This window comes from Chiloscyllium plagiosum, unplaced genomic scaffold (assembly GCF_037043375.1).
Source record: "Chiloscyllium plagiosum isolate Xiang-an unplaced genomic scaffold, Cpla_swu_hap1 HiC_scaffold_8, whole genome shotgun sequence".
Lineage (NCBI taxonomy): Eukaryota > Metazoa > Chordata > Chondrichthyes > Orectolobiformes > Hemiscylliidae > Chiloscyllium > Chiloscyllium plagiosum.
Genome location: NW_028270146.1, coordinates 4,966,223 through 4,987,093, shown reverse-complemented (window position 1 = coordinate 4,987,093; position 20,871 = coordinate 4,966,223). Strand labels below are relative to the sequence as shown.

Below are 20,871 nucleotides of genomic sequence, written 5' to 3'. Positions count from 1 at the left end.
ACATACTGACATAGCCATAGAATTGGCTGACTAGCAGTGGGGATAAAGGGTCTTTTCCCAGTTGTAAATTTGCTTGCTGAGCTGGTAGATTTGTTCTCAGATGTTTTGTTACCATGGTAGGTAACATCATCAGTGAGCCTCTGTTGAAATACTGGTGTTCTGTTAAGGTGGGTGATATCATTTGCATTTCTGTTTTCTGAGAGGTTGGTAAATGGGGTCCAAATCGATGTTAGTTGGGAGTTCCGGTTTGAATGCCAGGGCCTCTAAGAATTCCCGTGCATGTCTTTGTTTAGCCTGTCCCAGGATGGATGTATTGTCCCAGTTGAAGTGGCGTCTGTCTTTGTCTGTGTGTATGGGTACCAGTGATAGTTGGTCATGTCTCTTGGTGGCTAGTTGATGTTCATGTGTCCTGGTGGTTAGTTTCCTGCCTGTCTGTCAGGTGTAATGTATACAAAATACCCTGCAAGAACTGCAACAAGCATTACCACCAAAAGACATGACCAACTATCACTGGTATCCATACACACAGATGACGAGGGACTCCAGTTCAACTGGGACAACACATCCATCCTGGGACAGGCTAAACAAAGACGAGCACGGGTCTTCCTAGAAGCCTGGCATTCAAACCAGAACTCCATGAATAAACACATCGATTTGGATCCCATTTACCAACCTCTAAGCAGTAAATTAGCAGCAAAGAGAATGCAATATTGAAATGTGTGAGGTTGTTCATTTTGATAAGAAGAATAGAGGCATAGACTGCTGTCCAGATGGGGAAAGGCTTCTGAAATCTGAGGTGCAAAGTGATTTGGGAGCCCTAGTTCATAAGTCTCTTCAGGTTAACATGCAAATTGTCAGCAGTTAGGAAGGTAAATACCACGTTAGCATTCATTTCAATCTGGCTAGAAAGTTAGCAGAGATGCACTGCTGAGGCTATACAAGGCTCAGGCCAGACAGTGTTTGGAATATTGTGAGCAGTTTCAGACACCTATTGAGGGAATAGTGCTGGCATTGCAGGAGGTCCAGAGGAAGTTTACAAGAATGATCCCGGGGATGAAGGGCTTGTCATCTGAGGAGTGATTGGGGACTCTGGGTCAGTACTCGACAGCAAAGAGAAGGATGCGGGGAGATCTGATTGAAATTTATGGAATACTGAAATGCCTGGATAGAGCAGACATAGAGATGCCTCCATTAGGAGGGACATAGACTCAGACTGAAAGGCTGATTCTTTAGAACTGATATGAGGAATTTCTTCAGCCAGAGGATGGTGAATCTTTAGAACTATGGAGGCCAAGTCATTGACCGTTATTAAGATAGAGATAGACTCTTGATTAGTAAGGGGATCAAGGGTTAGGACGAGAAGGCAGGAGAATGGGATTGAAAAACATATCAGCCAGGATTGATTGGTGAAAACAGACTTGATGGGCTGAATGTCCCCATTCTGCCTCCATATCTTATGCTCTTAATAGGTTCTGCCTTAAACATTATCCTTTAAAATAACCCAGCATCCCAAATGTCTGGGTGGAGAAACTCCAGCTGTCTTCACCTCTAACTGACCATTCATCTTGTTCCATGCATCATTGACCTGTACTCAACAACAGGAAACAATCTGTCCACCTCACTCATCCTTATGACTATTTTAAAGAACAGCATATCACTTAATTATCCATATTATTCTTAACATGGATACAATCTTTCTACTCTGTTGGGCAGAGCAGTGCAAACAAAGCTTAGCCTGGAAAAAGGTGAGGTGATGCACTTGGGGACGGTAACAAGCCAAAGGATTACATATTGAATGGTCAGATCAAAAATATACTGAAGATCTGAGGGACTTTCCACTGATCCCTCAAAGTAGCAAGGGCAGCTACATAGATGGACTTCTGTTTTATTTACTCGCAGGATGCAGGTGTCACTGGCTGGGCCAGCATTTATTGCTCGACCCTAGTTCTTATTAAGAAGGTGGGGGTGAACTGCCTTCTTGAACCGTTGCAGTCCATGTGCTGCAGGTAAACCCAGAATGCCCTTAGGGAGAGAATTCAGGATTTTGATCCAGCAACACTGAAGGAACAGCAATGTATGTCCAAGTCAGGATGGTGAGTGGCTTGGAGGTGAACTTGCAGGTTGGGGTATCTGTGCGTCTGTTGCCCTTCTGATAGAGTTATGAAGTGGGAGTTGACACGGGGCATGCTCAGAATGGGGAGACCTTAGAAAAGGCCTACCTCTACCTATGAGAGTTGGGTGGTCTGCAGGAGATCTCTGAAGTCACCTTCTTGACCACAAAGGGGGGAATGAAGTGGGATTTGACATGGGGCATGCTGACACAGGGCACACAGACATAAGATGGCCACTGAGCCATAAATTGGTCACTTAGCACAAGGTGGCTGCTGATCCATGACATGGAAAAATACAGCAAAGCATACACAGATACTGCCTGCGGCTAACAGCACAATAGACACAGAGCATAGATGCTGAAAATGTGTTGCTGGAAAAGCGAAGCAGGTCAGGCAGCATCCAAGGAGCAGGAGAATAGACGTTTCGGGCATGAGCCCTTCTTCAGGAATGAGGAAAGTGTGTCCAGCAGGCTAAGATAAAAGGTAGGGAGGAGGGACTTGGGGGAGAGGCGTTGGAAATGCGATAGGTAGAATGAGGTCAAGGTGAGGGTGATAGGCCGGAGTGGGGATGGGGGCGGAGAGATTAGATTAGATTACATTACAGCGTGGAAACAGGCCCTTTGGCCCAACAAGTCCACACCGACCCGCCGAAGCGCAACCCAACCATACCCCTACATTTACCCCTTACCTAACACTACGGGCAATTTAGCATGGCCAATTCACCTGACCTGCACATCTTTGGACTGTGGGAGGAAACCGGAGCACCCGGAGGAAACCCACGCAGACACTGGGAGAACGTGCAAACTCCACACAGTCAGTCACCTGAGGTGGGAATTGAACCCGGGTCTCAGGCGAGGTCAGGAAGAAGATTGCAGGTTAGGAAGGCGGTGCTGAGTTCGAGGGATTTGACTGAGACAAGGTGGGGGGAGGGGAAATGAAACTGGAGAAATCTGAGTTCATCCCTTGTGGTTGGAGGGTTCCTAGGCGGAAGATGAGGCGTTCTTCCTCCAACCCTCATGTTGCCATGATCTGGCGATGGAGGAGTCCAAGGACCTGCATGTCCTTGGTGGAGTGGGAGGGGGAGTTGAAGTGTTGAGCCACGGGGTGGTTGGGTTGGTTGGTCTGGGAGTCCAGATTCTCCTGCTCTTTGGATGCTGCCTGACCTGCTGCGCTTTTCCAGCAACACATTTTCAGCTCTGATCTCCAGCATCTGCAGTCCTCACTTTCTCCTCCACAGAGCATAGATGGTTAGTTTAAGGCAGGTGGGGGAGAAAATGCACATCAGTAACTTCTACTGCCTGCCGAAGTATCTGAGTCCAGCCACCACCTTCAACAGAAATGTTAACTACCTGTGACTGCATGTATACAAGTGTTAATACTTCAGATCTGCAGTAATGGAAAACAATTTAGATTAGATAGATTACTTACAGTGTGGAAACAGACCCTTCAGCCAAACAAGTCCACACCAATCCTCCAAAGAGCAACCCACCCAGACCTATTCCCCTACATTTACCCCTTCGCCTAACACTAGGGGCAATTTAGCATGGCCAATTCACCTAACCTGCACATTTTTGGAGTGTGGGAGGAAATCAGAGCACCGGAGGAAACCCATGCAGACACAGGGAGAATGTGCCAACTCCACACAGACTGGAGTTGCCTGAGGTGGGAATTGAACCCGGGTCTCTGGCGCTGTGAGGCAGTAGTGCTAACCCGTGTGCTGCAAGAAGAATGATAACAACAATTGAAACTGACAATGATTTTGTAATGTTTTCTGAAAACAAACAATGCTATTCAAACAGAGACTCCATACTTGAACTATTGTACCACAAAATGTATAAAATATCCTGACGTGCTCAGAGAGTGAGAGGGGGCTCACAGCTGACAGCAGTGCTGACGAACATCTCTCTTCAAAGTTTGTGCGAAGATTTGTAGCTCGGGTGCTCGTTGTTGTGGTTCTGTTCGCCGAGCTGGAAGTTTTTGTTGCAAACGTTTCGTCCCCTGGCTAGGCGACATCATCAGTGCTTGGGAGCCTCCTGCGAAGCGCTTCTTTGATGTTTCCTCTGGTGTTTATAGTGGTCTGTCCCTGCCGCTTCCGGTTGTCAGTTTCAGCTGTCCGCTGTAGTTGTTGGTATATTGGGTCCAGGTCGATGTGTTGTCATCATCAGAAATATACACATAGACAAAGAAGAAACCATGATATCTTTCGACGTGATGGCACTGTTCACTTCGATTGACAAAACCCTAGCCAGAGAAACAATAGCCAACCTACTGGACATACAGAACAGAAAACAGGACGCTGAACCTATCAACAAAGACAGCATACTTAAACTACTGGACTTGTGCCTCACAACACACTTCACATTCAACAACCAAATTTACGAACAAATCAACGGAACACCCATGGGATCACCAACCTCCGGACTCATAGCAGAGGCAGTTATGCAAAGGTTAGAACAAACAGTCCTACCACAAACTCAACCCAAACTCTGGGTCAGATATGTCGATGACACGTTTGTAATCATTAAAAACACGGAAATAGAAAAAACACACCGGATCATCAACGCCACACTCACAGAAATCCGATTCACGAGAGAAGAAGAAAAGGATAGCCAACTCCCATTCCTAGACGTGATGGTACAGAGAACACCAGACGGAGAATTCACTACAAGAGTATACAGGAAAGCCACACACACAGACCAAGTCCTAAACTATGAAAGTAACCACCCCAACACACACAAACGAAGCTGCATCAGGACACTATTCAAAAGGGCCACAACACACTGCAGTACACCAGGACTGCAAAAAGAAGAAGAGGAACACCTATACAAGGTATTCGCCAAAAACGGATACCCGTGCAACTTCATCAGCAGATGCCTAAGAGAAAGACCACGGAACGAGGACATACCACAACCAAAAGGACTAGCCACACGACCATACATCAGGAGCATCTCGGAACTAACTGCCAGACTACTGCGACCCCTAGGACTCATAACGGCACACAAACCAACAGCCACGCTCAGACAACAACTCACCAGAACGAAGGACCCGATACCCAACATGAGCAAGACGAATGTAGTGTACAAAATACCATGCAAGGACTGCACTAAACACTATATAGGACAAACAGGAAGACAGCTAACAATCCGCATACATGAACATCAACTAGCCACGAAACGACACGACCAGCTATCCTTAGTAGCCACACACGCAGACAACAAGCAACATGAATTCGACTGGGACAACACTACTATCATAGGGCAAGCCAGACAAAGAACAGCCAGGGAATTCCTAGAGGCATGGCATTCATCCACAAACTCCATCAACAAACACATCGACCTGGACCCAATATACCAACCACTACAGCAGACAGCTGAAACTGACAACCGGAAGCGGCAGGGACAGACCACTATAAACACCGGAGGAAACATCAAAGAAGCGCTTCGCAGGAGGCTCCCAAGCACTGATGATGTCGCCTAGCCAGGGGACGAAACGTTTGCAACAAAAACGTCCAGCTCGGTGAACAGAACCACAAGAACATCTCTCTCTCCCCGGAGCTCCGATTTCTTTGTACAATAAACTCTGACTCTGAGACTGGTGATCTTCTCCACAACAGTTACATAGTATAGAAATAGGTTATTTGACCCATCATGTCTATGCCAACCAACAAACACCAAACAAACTAGTTCCATTTACCTATACTGGTTCACAGCCTGTTATGTCCAGATGTTTCTTAAACATTGAGAGTACCTGCCTACATCAGCCTCTTAAGGCAGCACATTCCATATTTCCACCATTCTCAAGGTGAAAACAGAACTTTTCAGATCTCCTCTGAAGCACTTACATCTCATCTTAAACTTATGCTGTCAGGTCTTAGACATGTCTGCCACGGGGAAGAGATTCTTACAATCTACTATCTGTACCTCTCAGAATTTTGTATATCTCAGTCAGATCCCCCTCACCTACTCTGCTTGAAGGAAAACAAAACTTAAGTCTGTGCAGTCTCTCCTTAAAACAGTCTTTTCATCCCAGGCAACATCCTGGTGAATCTCCTCTGCACCTCTCCAGTGCTATATGTCTTCCTTCTAGGTGAAAGTGATCATGGGATTGGAAAGTGCTGTCTAAGGTGCCTTGGTAAATTTCTGAAGTGTACCTTGCAGATACTATATGTTGCTGCCACTGAGTATTGGTGGTAGAGGGAGTGGATATTTGTGGATGTGGTGCCAATGAAGCAGCTACTTTGTCCTGGAGGGTGTCAAGCTTCTTGAGTGTTTTGGGAAATGCACCCATCCAGGCAAGTGGGGAGTATTCCATCACATTCCTGACTTGTTTCTTGTAGATAGTGAACAAGCTTTAGGGAGTCAGGAGGGGAGGTACTCACTACATTCCTGGCCCCTGACTTGTTTTTTGTAGCCCACTATTTATGTGGTGAGTTCAGTTCAGTTTCTGGTTAATGATAACCTCAAGGATGTTGATAATAAGATGCTAGTGGGACTACTTTAGTTTGGGATTCTGGTCAACATGGATTGGTTAGACCAAAATGTCTGTTTTTGTGCTATAGGACTCTGAGTCTGAGTAGAGGATTCAGTGATGGTAATCTCATTGAATGTCAAGGGGCAGTGGTTAGATTGTCTCTTATTGGAGATCATCATTGCCTGCCATTTGTCTGACTTGCCACTTTTCAGTTTAAACTGGATTTTGTCCAGGTCTTGTTGTATTTGAACATGGACTGCATCAGTATCTGATTAGTAGCAAATGATGCTGAACGTTGTGTAGTCATTGGTGAACATCTCCACTTCTGATGGAGGGAAAATCATTGAAGCAGCTGAAGATGGTTTGGCGTAGGACACTATCCCTGAGGAACTCCTGCAGAGATGTCCTGGAGCTGAGATGACTGACCTCCAACAACTACAACCATCTTCCAATATGTCAGGTATGACTCCAATTGGTGGAAAGTTTTCCCACTGATTGTAGTCTTGCTAGGTCTCCTTGATGTCACACTGGGTCAAATGTGGCCTTGCTGTTAAGGGCAGTCACTCTCACCTCATGTCTAAAATAAAGAGTTGCCCCTTTAGGGAAGATGAGGATAATTGTTTCCTTTCAGGGTTGTATGACTTGGGAACTCCGCCTCAGAAGGTAGTGGTGGTGAAGACTTTAAATATTTTGAAAGTATCGCTAGCTATTCTTGATAGGCGTGGGAACAAAGGTTATCAGGTGTAGGTGAAAATGTGAAATATGAAATACAAACAGATCAGCCATGATTTTGATGATTAGTTTACCTCTGCTCCTATTTCTTATTTTCATATGCTCTATAGTGCATGAGGTACAAGGGATTCCTTCAAGAATATCTGGGGTGCAGGTTGAAGGAAATGGAAATAGTGTCTTGGGATATTTTTACCATGTTAGAGGTGCTAATAAATTGTGGTAATAAACAAAAAAAAAATCTGTGATTGTACGTAAAAGTGACATTTTGCAGAAGTATCAGAAAATTAAGTATTAGGCTGTCAGTCAACGCAGTATAAATTTAATCCATCACCATGGTAGCCAACAGACAAAGCAGGATAATATACATGTACAATTATACACAAGACTGTATTATTTATTTTTTCCCTTTAAGTTCATTGCCTATGGTATATTCCTTCTTAACAAACGCTATGATACAACCACAGCAACAATATTATTCAAAATATTTAAACAGTTGTCACAGTTACAGAATTCTAAATAAACTCACAAAAATGCTAGGTTTTTTAAATTCCGCTGTACAAAGAAAATTAAATTATACAAAGCATCAAAAATATTGTAACAATCCTACTGCATAGTGCAGCTGTACCCATAGACAACAGTGATGTTACAAGGAACTTAATTTTTAAGTGCAAGTGTCAAAAAGCAAGAATTATACACAAGTTTTGGGCATTTAGTCACATTTCTAATTCTTATTGACTATATTTTTAAAATTCTCTCAGTAACAAGGAATGAGGAGGTGGTTTAGAACTCTATCCTGTGCTGTCTATATTATACTTTTGCCCAATAATTTTTAAAAACAATACTTAAGATCACAAGTATGGGCAGTAAGATTGTTGCATCTATCCTTCCAAACAACAGCGCCCCCGCCTTATTTTTGAGAGCAAGAGTAAAAAGCGAGAAAGACTGAACACAATAATAACTGAGCCGGGGCCCCTCTGAGGTTGGAGGTGCAGGTCTATATAGCAAGCTGTGCTCACCACTTGCCACTTAACGTTCATTTCTTTTTCAACTCAACATTGGCTGAAGAAAAGTGATAGCACCAACAAAAAAACCCAAAAAATAATAGAAAAAAATCTTCCCCTCTCCCACTCAAAATGATAAGATTGAAAAGCAGGAAGTGTTCTCTGCACTGTAGTTATGAAGTAATATTCATCTGAGTATCCTGTTATTAGCCCATTCATAACTCGGCTGTTTTTCTTCATCTCCATTCAATGGGGTTCATCTAAGTGTAAATGGTTAAGGGCGGGAGCAAGATGCTGTAGCTTGCTGATATCTGTGGGTTTTTAATGTAATGTGGTTTTACACTCAAACTAGAAGAATTTGAAATTAGGTTTTAGGATGTCAACGCCCTGGAACACCAACATCATTTACACCAGCTCTTACAGGAAAGTCAAATCTCCACTCCCTGCCCTCCCAAAAAACTGCAAGTTCTCTTTCTGCTGCATATGCTGCAGGAGTTTGCACGTTTTTGTTCTAGTGCGTGCGTGGGGGGTGAACCTTGAAATACCGAGTACATTTCTTTTATCCAGAATTATTGGGTTTGATTGCCTGCATAGTCCGATATGAATTAAGCCCTGGGATACAATTAATCAAAATGGCAGTTTGTTTTCTTCCATAATTTGGGGGATTAAATGTTTCCACAGCAGATTGAAGATAATTATTGCAGAATATTGGGGATGCAACATTTCAACAGGAGAACCAGAATGTTTTGCACAGATAGGTATTGGACAGTCAAATGTCCCTCCACTCATTTCCTTTCCCTGCCAACCCCTTCCACCTCCAAAGTAAACATACCCCTTTTTAATTTTCACAAAAGCTGAAACTATTTCCCATCCAAGAGGATGTTCAGGCAAGCTGGAGCTAAGCTTCTACTGATACCAGAGCTGCATGAGCTGTGTGGCTTCGGTTACTTATCTTTTCGATGTGCTGGATCTGTCCTGTCACTGCAGCACTGGGGCACACAATATTAGGCTGGCCCACTAGAAAAGAAATAAAAACTGGGAATGTACTATATCCCTTTGAATTAAACCAAATTATTTCTGGCAAAGGTCTCAGCAAGCAATTGTCAAGATAGTCAGTGCACAGCTAAAGAAAGTATATTATGTTTAGTCATTAAAGGCTTGAGCAATGGGCTTGGCATCATGGAAAGTTGCAGGCGCAGAAGCAAGTTCTGGGTTTCGGGGGTTGGATCGGCTTGTCAGTTACAAGTTATGTCAGTCAGGATGACAGAATGATTATCACCCTTGCTTTGGAAACAATAAAATTAAGAATCTACAAGATTACTCTTAGAGCTGATGGGTTACAATCTGCAGTGCATCCAAGCAACAACGGTCTCAATCCCATGACCTTGCCAAACTGAGATGAGCAGCAGAATCCTCGCTGAGGCAGTCACACTATTCACACGCTTCTGTTTTTGAAAAATATATCTCCATGCCATCTCTAAAATACATTGGGTGAATATTCTATGCAGCATCAGATCAGTCAAATTATCAGCTCACCTGAAGGATACTGTCTGTTGTATTTTTTACTTCACTGAACAAAGTGAGACCAAAATATACAGGCAGGAAAGTGTAATGTGTAGTGAATCCTGGTTGGTTCCCAGCATTGGGAGTTCAAAGCTTCATGAACATTTCTGTCCTTTCCCGGGAAGCTGATATTTGCTTTGACAATTACTGGTCGCTAAGACGCCACTTCTGGGACTCTTCCTGACGGGCATCTGGCTGAATCTGGTTTCGCATCCCACCGAGCACATTGGAGGTAGCCTCCGTTGCAACGATGAGTGGCTTCACCACAGCTGGTGGGATTTGCCGCAAGACACCTCCCACTGCTCCAGTCATACCCCTCTGCTCATGCTCCCGTGCTGCAGTCTCGTAGATCATGTGAGCTGTGTCCGTGAACCCCTGCATACAAAACATAGAATCACATGCTCACCAAGAGATGATTCTTGCCGAAATATTCCATGGCCTTGGCCCTGTCTAACCGGAAACGTTCATGGGATTCACAGCCTAAACTCCAGACTAATGTCCTGGGGACAGGGGTTCAAATCCTACTGTGACAGAATGTGGAACTTGAATGTATTAAAAAGCAAACCTAAAGGCAGCCATCTCTTACTGTCAACTATTGTTTAAAAAAAAAGTCCCATCTTGTTCACTAATGTCCTTTAGGGAAGGGAATCTGCCATCCTTACCTGATCATGCCTACACGTGACTCCAGACCACAACTATGTGGCTGGCTCTTACCTGCCCTCTGGGCAGTTAGGGATGTGCAATAAATGCTGGCCTGGACAGCCATACCCACATCCTGCAAATGTATAAGGAAAGAAATGTGAAAAATGTAGGTCAGTGGGATTGAGGGACATGGGGAGTCGGTGGTTGATCTGACAGGAAGAGAGGGCAGTTCAGACTAACACTCTTTTGAGGTACTACACTGAAATAAAAGGGAAGGGATTTTCTGACTATAATATCATCCATTTTATTACAATTCGTGCAATTAAAGTTCTGGGTGATATTGTGAGATCGTTCAGAAGCTCTTTGCAAATTACTGAATGTACCAGAAAACATCTCCATTCACCTCTTTTACTACATCGTATGCCTTAGCGACTCCTTCCCGCAAATCAACAGGTTGATGGGCCAATCGGTGTTGAGAGATACGCTTGGTCCTCATCAAACCGGGTGTAGTCGTGCCTGGGGAAACCATGTCATAGGCCGTCTCTGCTGCTGCCTGACAGTTTAAAAAAAAATCAGTATCAATCATCGATATTCCTTATATAAATTATAGTTGTCAATGCGTGCAATTTATGTAGATAGCTCACATTTAAACATTTTTGTTTTCATTGCTGTTTCAGTACCTGACAGACTTGCAACTTATTTACATGTTTAAAGTACCCCCACCAATGCACTGAATATTGCCACCAATACTCAGGTGGAGATTGATGGCTGCACTGAATTGCAAACAAACAGCAAAGAAAAGTGACAACTGGGCCTAACTAATCTGTGCTGCCGTTTACATGCCACCCAACCGCTCAGATTCTACTTGTCTCGTCTCAGCCTTTGTGCGTGAAGCTGCAGGCCATTGACAGGATGTTAAAGGAGTACAGTGGAACCTCGATTATCCTGCATTCAATGAACCAAGCAAAATACACCCCCCCACGCCCATGTCCTTCAGATAATCGAGGTTCCTCTATAATTCACATCTGTCTTTACACTGGAAACGGGTGGATGCAAGTACAGAATTTGAGAAGATGGGCTGTGATGTTCTTGAACAGATTGATAAGAAGCGAGGAGGCATTGGAGATTTTGGTGGATTTAGAAGTGGACAGATTACCAGGTCTAGATGAGTTGTTTCCCAGGCTGCTGTGGGAGATGAGGAAGGGAATTATAGGGGCTCTGATCCAAAGTTTCAAATTGTCTATGGCCACAGGAGAGGTGCCACAGGACTTGAGGAGAGCTAATAGGGTTCCACCATACAAGAAAGGTGGTAGAGATAGACCAGCGGTAGGGAAACTATTGGAGAAAATAGTGAAGGAGCAAATTAGTCTCCATTCAGCGAGGCAAGGTTTGATTAGGGATAGTCAATGTGGCTTTCTCAGAAGAGGTCATACTTAACAGATCTGGTGAAATTTTCCAGGAAGGTGACCAAGTATTTGGATGATGGTGGGACAGCTGATGTATTTTATATGAAATTCAGTTAAACCTTTCACAGGTCTGATATAGGAAATTGATAGACAAAGTAATAGCTCATGGGATCCAGGGTAACTCGGAAAGATAGATCCAAAACTGACTTAGGGACAGGAGACCGAAGGTGGTGATAGAAGGCCTGGAGCCCAGTGTGCAGTGGGTGTACCACAGGAAATGGTGCTGGGTCCCTTATTGTTTGTGATATTCATAATGGATATAGTTGGGAATGTGATGGGAATGACAACAGAACAGAACAGCAATCGATTGTATATTTTGAAAAATAAATGTGACAATGAAAAGGTTATAACTTGCCGTACCACCATGCCTAAATTAATGATAGACATCATAAATAAGATGAAAAAACTGAAAGTTCATCACAGTTTAATTAATGGCTCCTGGATTCAGGCTACCCTAGAAAATGGGGCCAAGACTGCCACGCAAGGCTGAGGTGAGCCTTTCACAGTGGGACTAGATGAGTAAGTTTGCAATGACACAAAGATTGGCTAGGTGGTTGATAGTGAGCGGTGCTCCGAAAGCTAGTGCTTCCAATTAAACCTGTTGGACTATAATCTGGTGTTGTGTGATTTTTAACTTAGTAGGATATAAATGGATTAGTCAGATAGGCAATTCAGTGGAAGTTGTAATTAAACCCTGATAAATGTGAGGTGATGCACTTTGGAAGAAGGAACAAGACAAGAGAGTACTCAATGAATAACACGACTCTAGGAAGCTCAGAAGAAGAGTGATTGCTTGTGCACAGATCCCTTAAAATGGAAGGATAAGTTAATAGGGTAGAAAAGAAGGCATTGTTTTGGCAGCAGTTCGAGTGGGAGGAGTGACAGTGAGGACCAGAGGTCCGATGGGAAGATAAATTTTAAAAGATATAAAAGCTTATCTTATGTATAGATGGAGTGCACACTGAGCAGGAGCGGGCATGGGACTGCTGGGTAAGTGAGGCTTTATATTTGGATGGTTGCTTTAACCGGAACACAACTCAGGTAGTGTCTCCCACCCATCCTCCTCCTCCTCTAACCAAAACAAAAGGTTATGTGTGCCGGATTGGTAAAGTGATTAGTTTCTTTATTTTCTTTTTAGTTTTTCAGTAGTCTCACTGGGAATTTTGAATAGTTGGAATGGAAGTTAGGGCAGTTGAATGTCTCCTGTAGAATGTGGGAGGTAAGGGTCACCATTCCCTGCTGACTGCATCTGTGGGATATGCAACTCCAGCTTCTTGAAAAGTGTTAGGGAACTGGAGCGGGATGAACTTTGGATCATTTGAAAGGCGGAGGGGATTATTGGGAGGAGTTAGAGGGAGGTAGTCACACCTCAGGTACAAGAAGAAGGTTGATGGGTTACCGCTAGGAGATGGAAAGGGAACCGGCAGGCAGTGACCGTTCCGCTCAACAACAAGCATACCATTTTGGATATTGTTTTTTGGGGGTGGGGGGGGGGTTTGGGGGGAGGACTTACCAGGGTGAGCAATGGGGCACAGGTCTCTGGCACAGAGTCTGTCCCTGTTGTTCAGAGGGGAAGGGGGAAGAGGAGCAGAGCATTAGTCATTGGGGACTCCATAATTGGGGGACAGACAGGAGGTTCTGTGAGAATGAGAGAGACTCACGGTTGGTGTGTTGCCTCCCAAGTGCTAGGATTTGTAACGTGTTGGATCGTGTTTTTGGGATCCATGAGGGGGAGGGGGGAGCAGCCCCAAGTTGTGGTCCACATACACACCAACAACACAGGTAGGAAAAGGGGATTTAAGGTAGAAATTCAGGAAGCTAGGATGGAAGCCGAGAGCAAGAACAAAAAGTTGTTATCTCTGGTTTGTGCCACGTGCTAGCGAGGTGAGGACAGGGAGAGAGAGGAGTTGAACACGTGGCCACAGGGATGGTGCAGGAGGGAGGGTTTTGGATTCCTGGATAATTGGGGCTCATTCTGGGTTAGATAGGATCTCTACAAACAGGTTTGTCTTCACCTGAACCAGAGGGGTACCAATATCCTTGGGGGGGGGGGGGGGGGGGGGGGTGGAGTTTGCTAATATTTTTCAGGTGAGTTTAAACTAGTTCAGCGGGGAATGGGAACTGAAATTACAGTGCAAGCACACGTGAGGATGAGAGTAGTGAGGTCAGAACTAAGATTTCAACATCGCAAGAAGGCACCAGCAGGCAAGAATGTGGTTTGAAGTATGTCTACTTCAACGCCATGAGCATCCGGAATAAGGTGGGTGAACTTGCAGCATGGGTTGGTACCTGGCACTTGGAATGGGACATGGGGAGAGCAGGGACAGGAATGGTTGTGGCAGGTTCCATGATTTAGATGTTTCAGTAAGGAGAGAGAAAATAGTAAAGGTGGGGGAGGTGAGGCATTGTTAGTCAAGGACAGTATTACGGTTGCAGAAAGGATGTTTGAGGACTTGTCTACTGAGGTAGTATGGGCTGAGATTAGAAACAGGAAAGGAGAGGTCATCCTATTGGGAGTTATTTTATAGGCCTCTGAATATTTGCAGAGATATAGAGGATAGGAGATGATCTTCGATAGGTGCAAAAGTAACAGGGGAGTTGTTATTGGGGACTTTAACTTTCCAAATATTGACTGGGAAAACTATAGTTCAAGTACTTTAGATGGGTCAGTTTTTGTCCAATGTGCAGGAGGGTTTCCTGACACAGTATGTAGACAGGCCTACAAGGGGCAAGGCCACATTAGATTTGGTACCGAGTAATGAACCAAGCCAGGTGTTAGGTTTGGAGATAGGTGAGTACTTTGGTGATAGTGACCACAATTCAGTTATGTTTACTTTAGAGATGGAGAGAGAGAGGTATATACCATTGGGCAAGAGTTATAGCTGGGGGAAAGGCAATTACGATGCAATTAGATAAGAATTAGGATGCACAGGATGGGGAAGGAAACTGATTGGGATGGGCACAGTTGAAATGTGGAGCTTATTCAAGGAACAGCTGCTGGGTGTCCTTGATAAGTATGTACCTCTCAGGCAGGGAGGAAGTTGTCCAGCGCGGGAGCAGTGGTCTACTAAGCAATTTGAATCTCTTGTCAAGAGGAAGGTGGCTTATGTTAGGATGTTCAGTTAGGGCGCTTCAGAGTTACAAGTTAGTCAGGAAGGACCTAAAGAGAGAGCTAAGAAGAGCCAGGAGGGGACATGAGAAGTCATTGGCTGATAGGATCAAGGAAAATCCTGAGGTTTTCTGTAGGTACATCAGGAATAAAGGAATGACAAGAGTATGATTAGGACCGATCAAGCATAGTGGTGTGAAGTTGCGCATGGAGTCAGAGGAGATGGTGAAGCGCTAAATGAATACTTTTCGTTACTATTCACACTGGAAAAAGACAATGTGGTCGAGGAGAATACTGAGATACAGGCTACTAGACTAGATGGGATTGAGGTGCATAAGGAGGAGGTGTCAAGCTTCTTGAGTGTTGTTGGAGCTGCCCCCGTCCAGGCTGGTAGGGAGTATTCCATCACAGGCTTTGGGGAGTCAGGAGGTGAGTTACTCAAAGCAGAAATTCCGCAAACATGATACATGAGGGAAATGAAAAGCTAACATTCATAAACAGCAAAGATCACAAACAAAGATGGTGAAAGATAAAATCACTGGCAAAGTTGTTGGATATTTACCAGGATTTTAACTACAGACCTCCATTGTTCTACATTCCATGGCCATCGGGTAATATAAAATATCAAATAAGGTTAATCCCAGCAAGAATTAGATACTGAAAAGTTGTTTCTCAGACAGCTAAGGACAGACAGAAGTTTTTGTTTCATTTTGGGTGTGGTAACATGAATGTTGTGGGTCAAAGAGTCAAAGTCAAAGAGATATATGGCATGGAAACAGACTTTTCAGTCCAACTTGTCCATGCCGACCAGATATTCTAACCTAATCTAATTCCATTTGCCAGCACTTGGCCCATATCTCTCTAAACCTTTCCTATTCACATTGTTCATAATTCCTGGGAGGTTCTGCACATCAGTTTCCAGATGCATTTGAAATTTGAATTCAAGAAATATTGGAATTAATAGTCTAATGAAGACCACAAAACCATTGTTGACTGTTTGAAAAAGCCTATCTGGTTCACTAATGCCCTTTAGGGAAAGAAATCTGCCATCCTTACCTGGTCTGACCTACATGTAACTCCACACCCAAAGTAATGTGGTTGACTCTTAACTGCCTTCTCAGCAATTAGAAATGGGCGATAAATGCTGGCCTGGTCAGTGATATCCACGTTCCACAAACTAATAAAATAAAGAGTTCCATAAACTCTCAACCCTTAGAGAAACAATTTCTTCATCCCCATGTTAAATGCCCCTTATGTTTAAATTATTTTCCCTTGTTCTAGTCTCTCACAATGGGAAACATCCTTTCACCATCCACTCTGTCAAAATCCCCGCAGACCTCAAATATTTCAATAAGATCCATCTCCTAATCAGTAGGTAAAGCTCAACTGGGCCAAACATTCCTTGTATCTCCCTCATCCCAGGAGTCAGGAAGAGGAACTTGTTATCGAGTCTGTAACTCTTTATGTTACAATAACTAAATTGTCATACTTAATTAACTGTCTAAAATTATGCAAGTTAATTATGAACCTTAAGTTAAAAAAGCAGACTTTGTGAAAAATTGACAAGCAAGGTCTAATATTAAACAAACCAAAATAGAACATAGAACATAGAACAGTACAGAACAGGCCCTTCAGCCCATGATGTTGTGCCGACCACTGATCCTCATGTATGCACCCTCAAATTTCTGTGACCATATGCATGTCCAGCAGTCTCTTAAATGTCTCCAATGACCTTGCTTCCACAACTGCTGCTGGCAACGCATTCCATGCTCTCACAACTCTCTGTGTAAAGAACCCGCCTCTGACATCCCCTCTATACTTTCCTCCAACCAGCTTAAAACTATGACCCCTTGCGTTAGTCATTTCTGCCCTGGGAAATAGTCTCTGGCTATCAACTCTATCTATGCCTCTCATTATCTTGTATACCTCAATTAGGTCCCCTCTTCTCCTCCTTTTCTCCAATGAAAAGAGTCCGAACTCAGTCAACCTCTCCTCATAAGTTAAGCCTTCCAGTCCAGGCAGCATCCTGGTAAACCTCCTCTGAACCCTCTCCAAAGCATCCACATGTTTCCAGAACTGGACGCAGTATTCCAAGTGCGGTCTAACCAAAGTTTTGTAGAGCTGCAACAAGATCTCACGACTCTTAAACTCAATCCCCCTGTTAATGAAAGCCAAAACACCATATGCTTTCTTAACAACCCTGTTCACTTGGGTGGCCATTTTAAGGGATCTATGTACCTGCACCCCAAGATCCCTCTGTTCCTTCACACTGCCAAGAATCCTATCCTTAATCCTGTACTCAGCTTTCAAATTCAACCTTCCAAAATGCATCACCTCGTATTTATCCAGGTTGAACTCCATCTGTCACCTCTCAGCCCATCTCTGCATCCTGTCAATGTCCCGCTGCAGCCTACAACAGCCCTCTATACTGTCAACGACACCTCCAACCTTTGTGTCGTCTGCAAACTTGCTGACCCATCCTTCAATCCCCTCATCCAAGTCATTAATAATAATTACAAACAATAGAGGCCCAAGGACAGAGCCCTGTGGAACACCACTCACCACAGACTTCCAGGCAGAATATTTTCCTTCTACTACCACTCGCTGTCTTCTGTTGGCCAGACAATTCTGTATCCAGACAGCTAAATCCCCCTGTATCCCATTCCTCCTGACCTTCTGAATGAGCCTAACATGGGGAACCTTATCAAATGCCTTGCTGAAGTCCATATACACCACATCCACAGCTCGGCCCTCATCAACTTTCCTAGTCACATCCTCAAAGAACTTCATAAGGTTTGTGAGGCATGACCTGTCCCTCACAAAGCCGTGTTGACTGCATTTAATCAAGCCATGCTCTTCCAGATGGTCATAAATCCTATCCCTCAGAATCCTTTCTAACACCTTGCAGACGACAGACGTGAGACGTGAGACTGACTGGTCTGTAATTGCCGGGGATTTCCCTATTTCCTTTCTTGAAGAGAGAAAATGTCTCCCTTCTGTGGAAAGAAATGCCATCAGAGAGAATCTCTTGCTCTACTGGATTTACTTGGGGGTATAAATATTAAAAAATCAAAATACATGTTCAATAACTGGACTTTTAAATAAATATAAAATCAGTAAAAGATTCCACAAATAATACAGGAGCCTATAATAGTAATATTGAAAACTTGGCTTAAAATTCATAGAAGTTGAAGTTCAATACAAACATTTGAGGAAATGATTAGCTAATTTCAAAGTGACCATGGAGTTGTTAGACTATCGTTAACAACTCTATTGTTTCCTTTATTAAAGAAGGAAATCTAGCCCAAAAACTGGAAGAACATCATCTAGTTTTCAACCTTCAGGACTGAACATCAAGTTCACCAACTTCAGGCCATGAACACTGTCCTCCATTTTGATTAACCCCACCCTCAGACCCATGTCTTGCTGGCTTTGCTCTTTGCTGAGCTGGTCTATTTTCTCCTATTCACACCTCTCATTAATACATAGTTTACATCTCAATTGTTCATTTACCAACATTAGCACGCCCTTCATCAGGGTGCCTTCCACTCGCTCCTCCATGCCCTTGGTCAGTAACATAAACATCACTTCAAAGCCCCTTCAGTTCCAAAGAAAAGCCAGAGGACTCAAAACATCAATTCTGTTTCTCCCTGCACAAATGCTGTCAGACCTGCTGAGTTGTTCCAGCATGCTCTGTTTTATTTCAAACCACCCTGTTTAATCAGTCTGGCTTTTGTATTACTCCAGTCTGACATTAATTGCCCTCTGATCTATGTCTAACAACACACACATTTTGAGGCAGCTAGGAATGTGTAATAATCTCCAACTTTGTCAGTGATGCTCTTATCGAAGAATGAATGAAGGAAGAAAAATTACACAATTCACAGCTTCACCAATAGATGATCCACAAAGTAGAATGCCCAGCGCAAACTGGACAAACGGAGGACAATGACTGCCACTTCCATAGACACTCTCCTGTTGGAAGAAATGCATGCTACCTGTATGGTCTGTACAAGGCGATTTGTCAGCTCTAATGCAGCCATAGCAGTGGAGGTTCCGAACGAGGCTGCTCCGCGTTGGAGGCCTCTCACAATGCGGCCATCCCGGCGATACTGCTCTATGGGCAGCCAGACCAGATCCTTCAGTCCTTGAACTAAGCAAAGAAAGGAAAAGTCACCTGGTTGAATATTCTGTAACCATTTCCCATTTACTGCAGAGTTTAAAATTTCCTACCTGCTCTACTGACATAAAATATTAATCCAAATCCCCTTTCCATCCATTGTGTTTTTTTAATTCATTCAGGGGATGATCGCTTCACTGGCTAGGCCAGCATTTATAGCCCATTCCAGCAGGAAGCTAAAAGTCAAAAGTCAACAACATTGCTGTGGGTCTGGAGTCACATGTAGGCCAGACCGGGTAGGGATGGCAGATTCCTTCCTTAAAGGACATTAGTGACCCAGATGGGTTTTTTCAAACAATCGACAATGGATTCATGGTCATCATTAGACTCTTAATTCCAATTTTTAAAAAAAATTGAATTCAAATTCCACCATTTGCCGTGGGTCTCTGGTTTAACAGATAATACCACTAGGCCATAGCCCCATCATATAATTAGCTGTGAATCATACAGCTTCAAACAGTTCATAAAAAGAACTGGAGATTATTCAATTGCCTTCAAAATTTACATTACTTCATATACAGGGTCACCTTCCCTAATTGAATACCATTTCCCTGTTTTCTTGTTCCAAAGAACGCAATGGTATGTGTTAACGAAGCAGCTTACTCTAGATGATGTCATGCTTCATAAATACTATTGGAGCTGCACCTATGTTGTCAAGGGGATAGCGACGCTCACTGACCTGTATGCGCCTCAGAGGCCCACATAGCTGTTAAGAGAATGAGAGGAAACACTGGTGGGGAGTACTCCATCACACTCCTGACTGTATCTTATAGATGGTGGTCATGAGGTGACCACTCGCCACAGAATTCCCAGCCTCTGACCTGCTTTCATAGCCACAGTACTTATATGGATATTCCTGTTCAATTTCTGGTGATTAGTAACCCCTGGGCTATTGATATTGGGGGATTACATTAGAGTTTGAATCCATTCCTTACACGGTTAGTGACTGCTTCAGCGTCATTGGGTGTAAATTAAAAACAGGCAACATTGACCACCTCAGGAGATAGTCAGTTCTCTGGACCTGAAAATAAGGAACCATGATTCCCTATACTACGTGAGTCAGCTGTTCAGCATCATTGGTATTGCCAACACTCACCTAATTGCACCAAGGAATGCATGGGTCCCACACCGCCGAGAATACCGGGCAGCTGATTTTTCTTGATGTCAGTCAGCCACTCATTCAATGCATAGGAGATGAGCTTGTCCACTCCCAGCAATCTGCAGAACAAACCAGACAGGTTCAGTGATGGATATGACTGGGTGGGTCGAGAGTGTGGTGCTGGAAAAGCACAGCAGGTCAGGCAGCATCCGAGGAGCAGGAGAATCAACGTTTTGGGCCGGAGCCCTTCATCAGGACTAAGGCTGGGAGCTTTGAGGGTGGAAAGATAAATGGGAGAGGGGTGGGGCCGGGGAGAAGGTTGCTAAGAGTGCAATAGGTGGATGGAAGTGGGGGTGAAGGTGATGGGTCGGAGAGGAGGGTGGAGTGGATAGGTGGGAAGGAAGATTGACAGGTGGGACAGGTCACGAGGATGGTGCTGAGCTGGAAGGTTGGAACTGGGGTAAGGTGGGGGAAGGGGAAATGAGGAAACTGGTGAAG

At 44.0% G+C, this 20,871-nt stretch overlaps 1 protein-coding gene across 3 annotated transcripts in view; it reads right to left on the bottom strand.

Moving 5' to 3' along the window:
• Positions 1-7,615: 7,615 nt before the first annotated feature.
• atg2b (autophagy related 2B) overlaps positions 7,616-20,871 on the bottom strand; it is a 115,500-nt gene continuing 102,244 nt past the window's right edge. For all 3 annotated transcript variants that reach the window (XM_043696875.2, XM_043696877.2, XM_043696876.2), the window contains exons 39-42: positions 20,371-20,492; positions 19,093-19,247; positions 10,923-11,072; positions 7,616-10,252 (exon numbers count right to left, since the gene is read on the bottom strand). In XM_043696875.2, the coding sequence (XP_043552810.2) occupies positions 10,022-10,252; positions 10,923-11,072; positions 19,093-19,247; positions 20,371-20,492 (658 nt within the window). In that variant the 3' untranslated portion in view covers positions 7,616-10,021. The remainder of the gene's footprint in view (positions 10,253-10,922; positions 11,073-19,092; positions 19,248-20,370; positions 20,493-20,871) is intronic.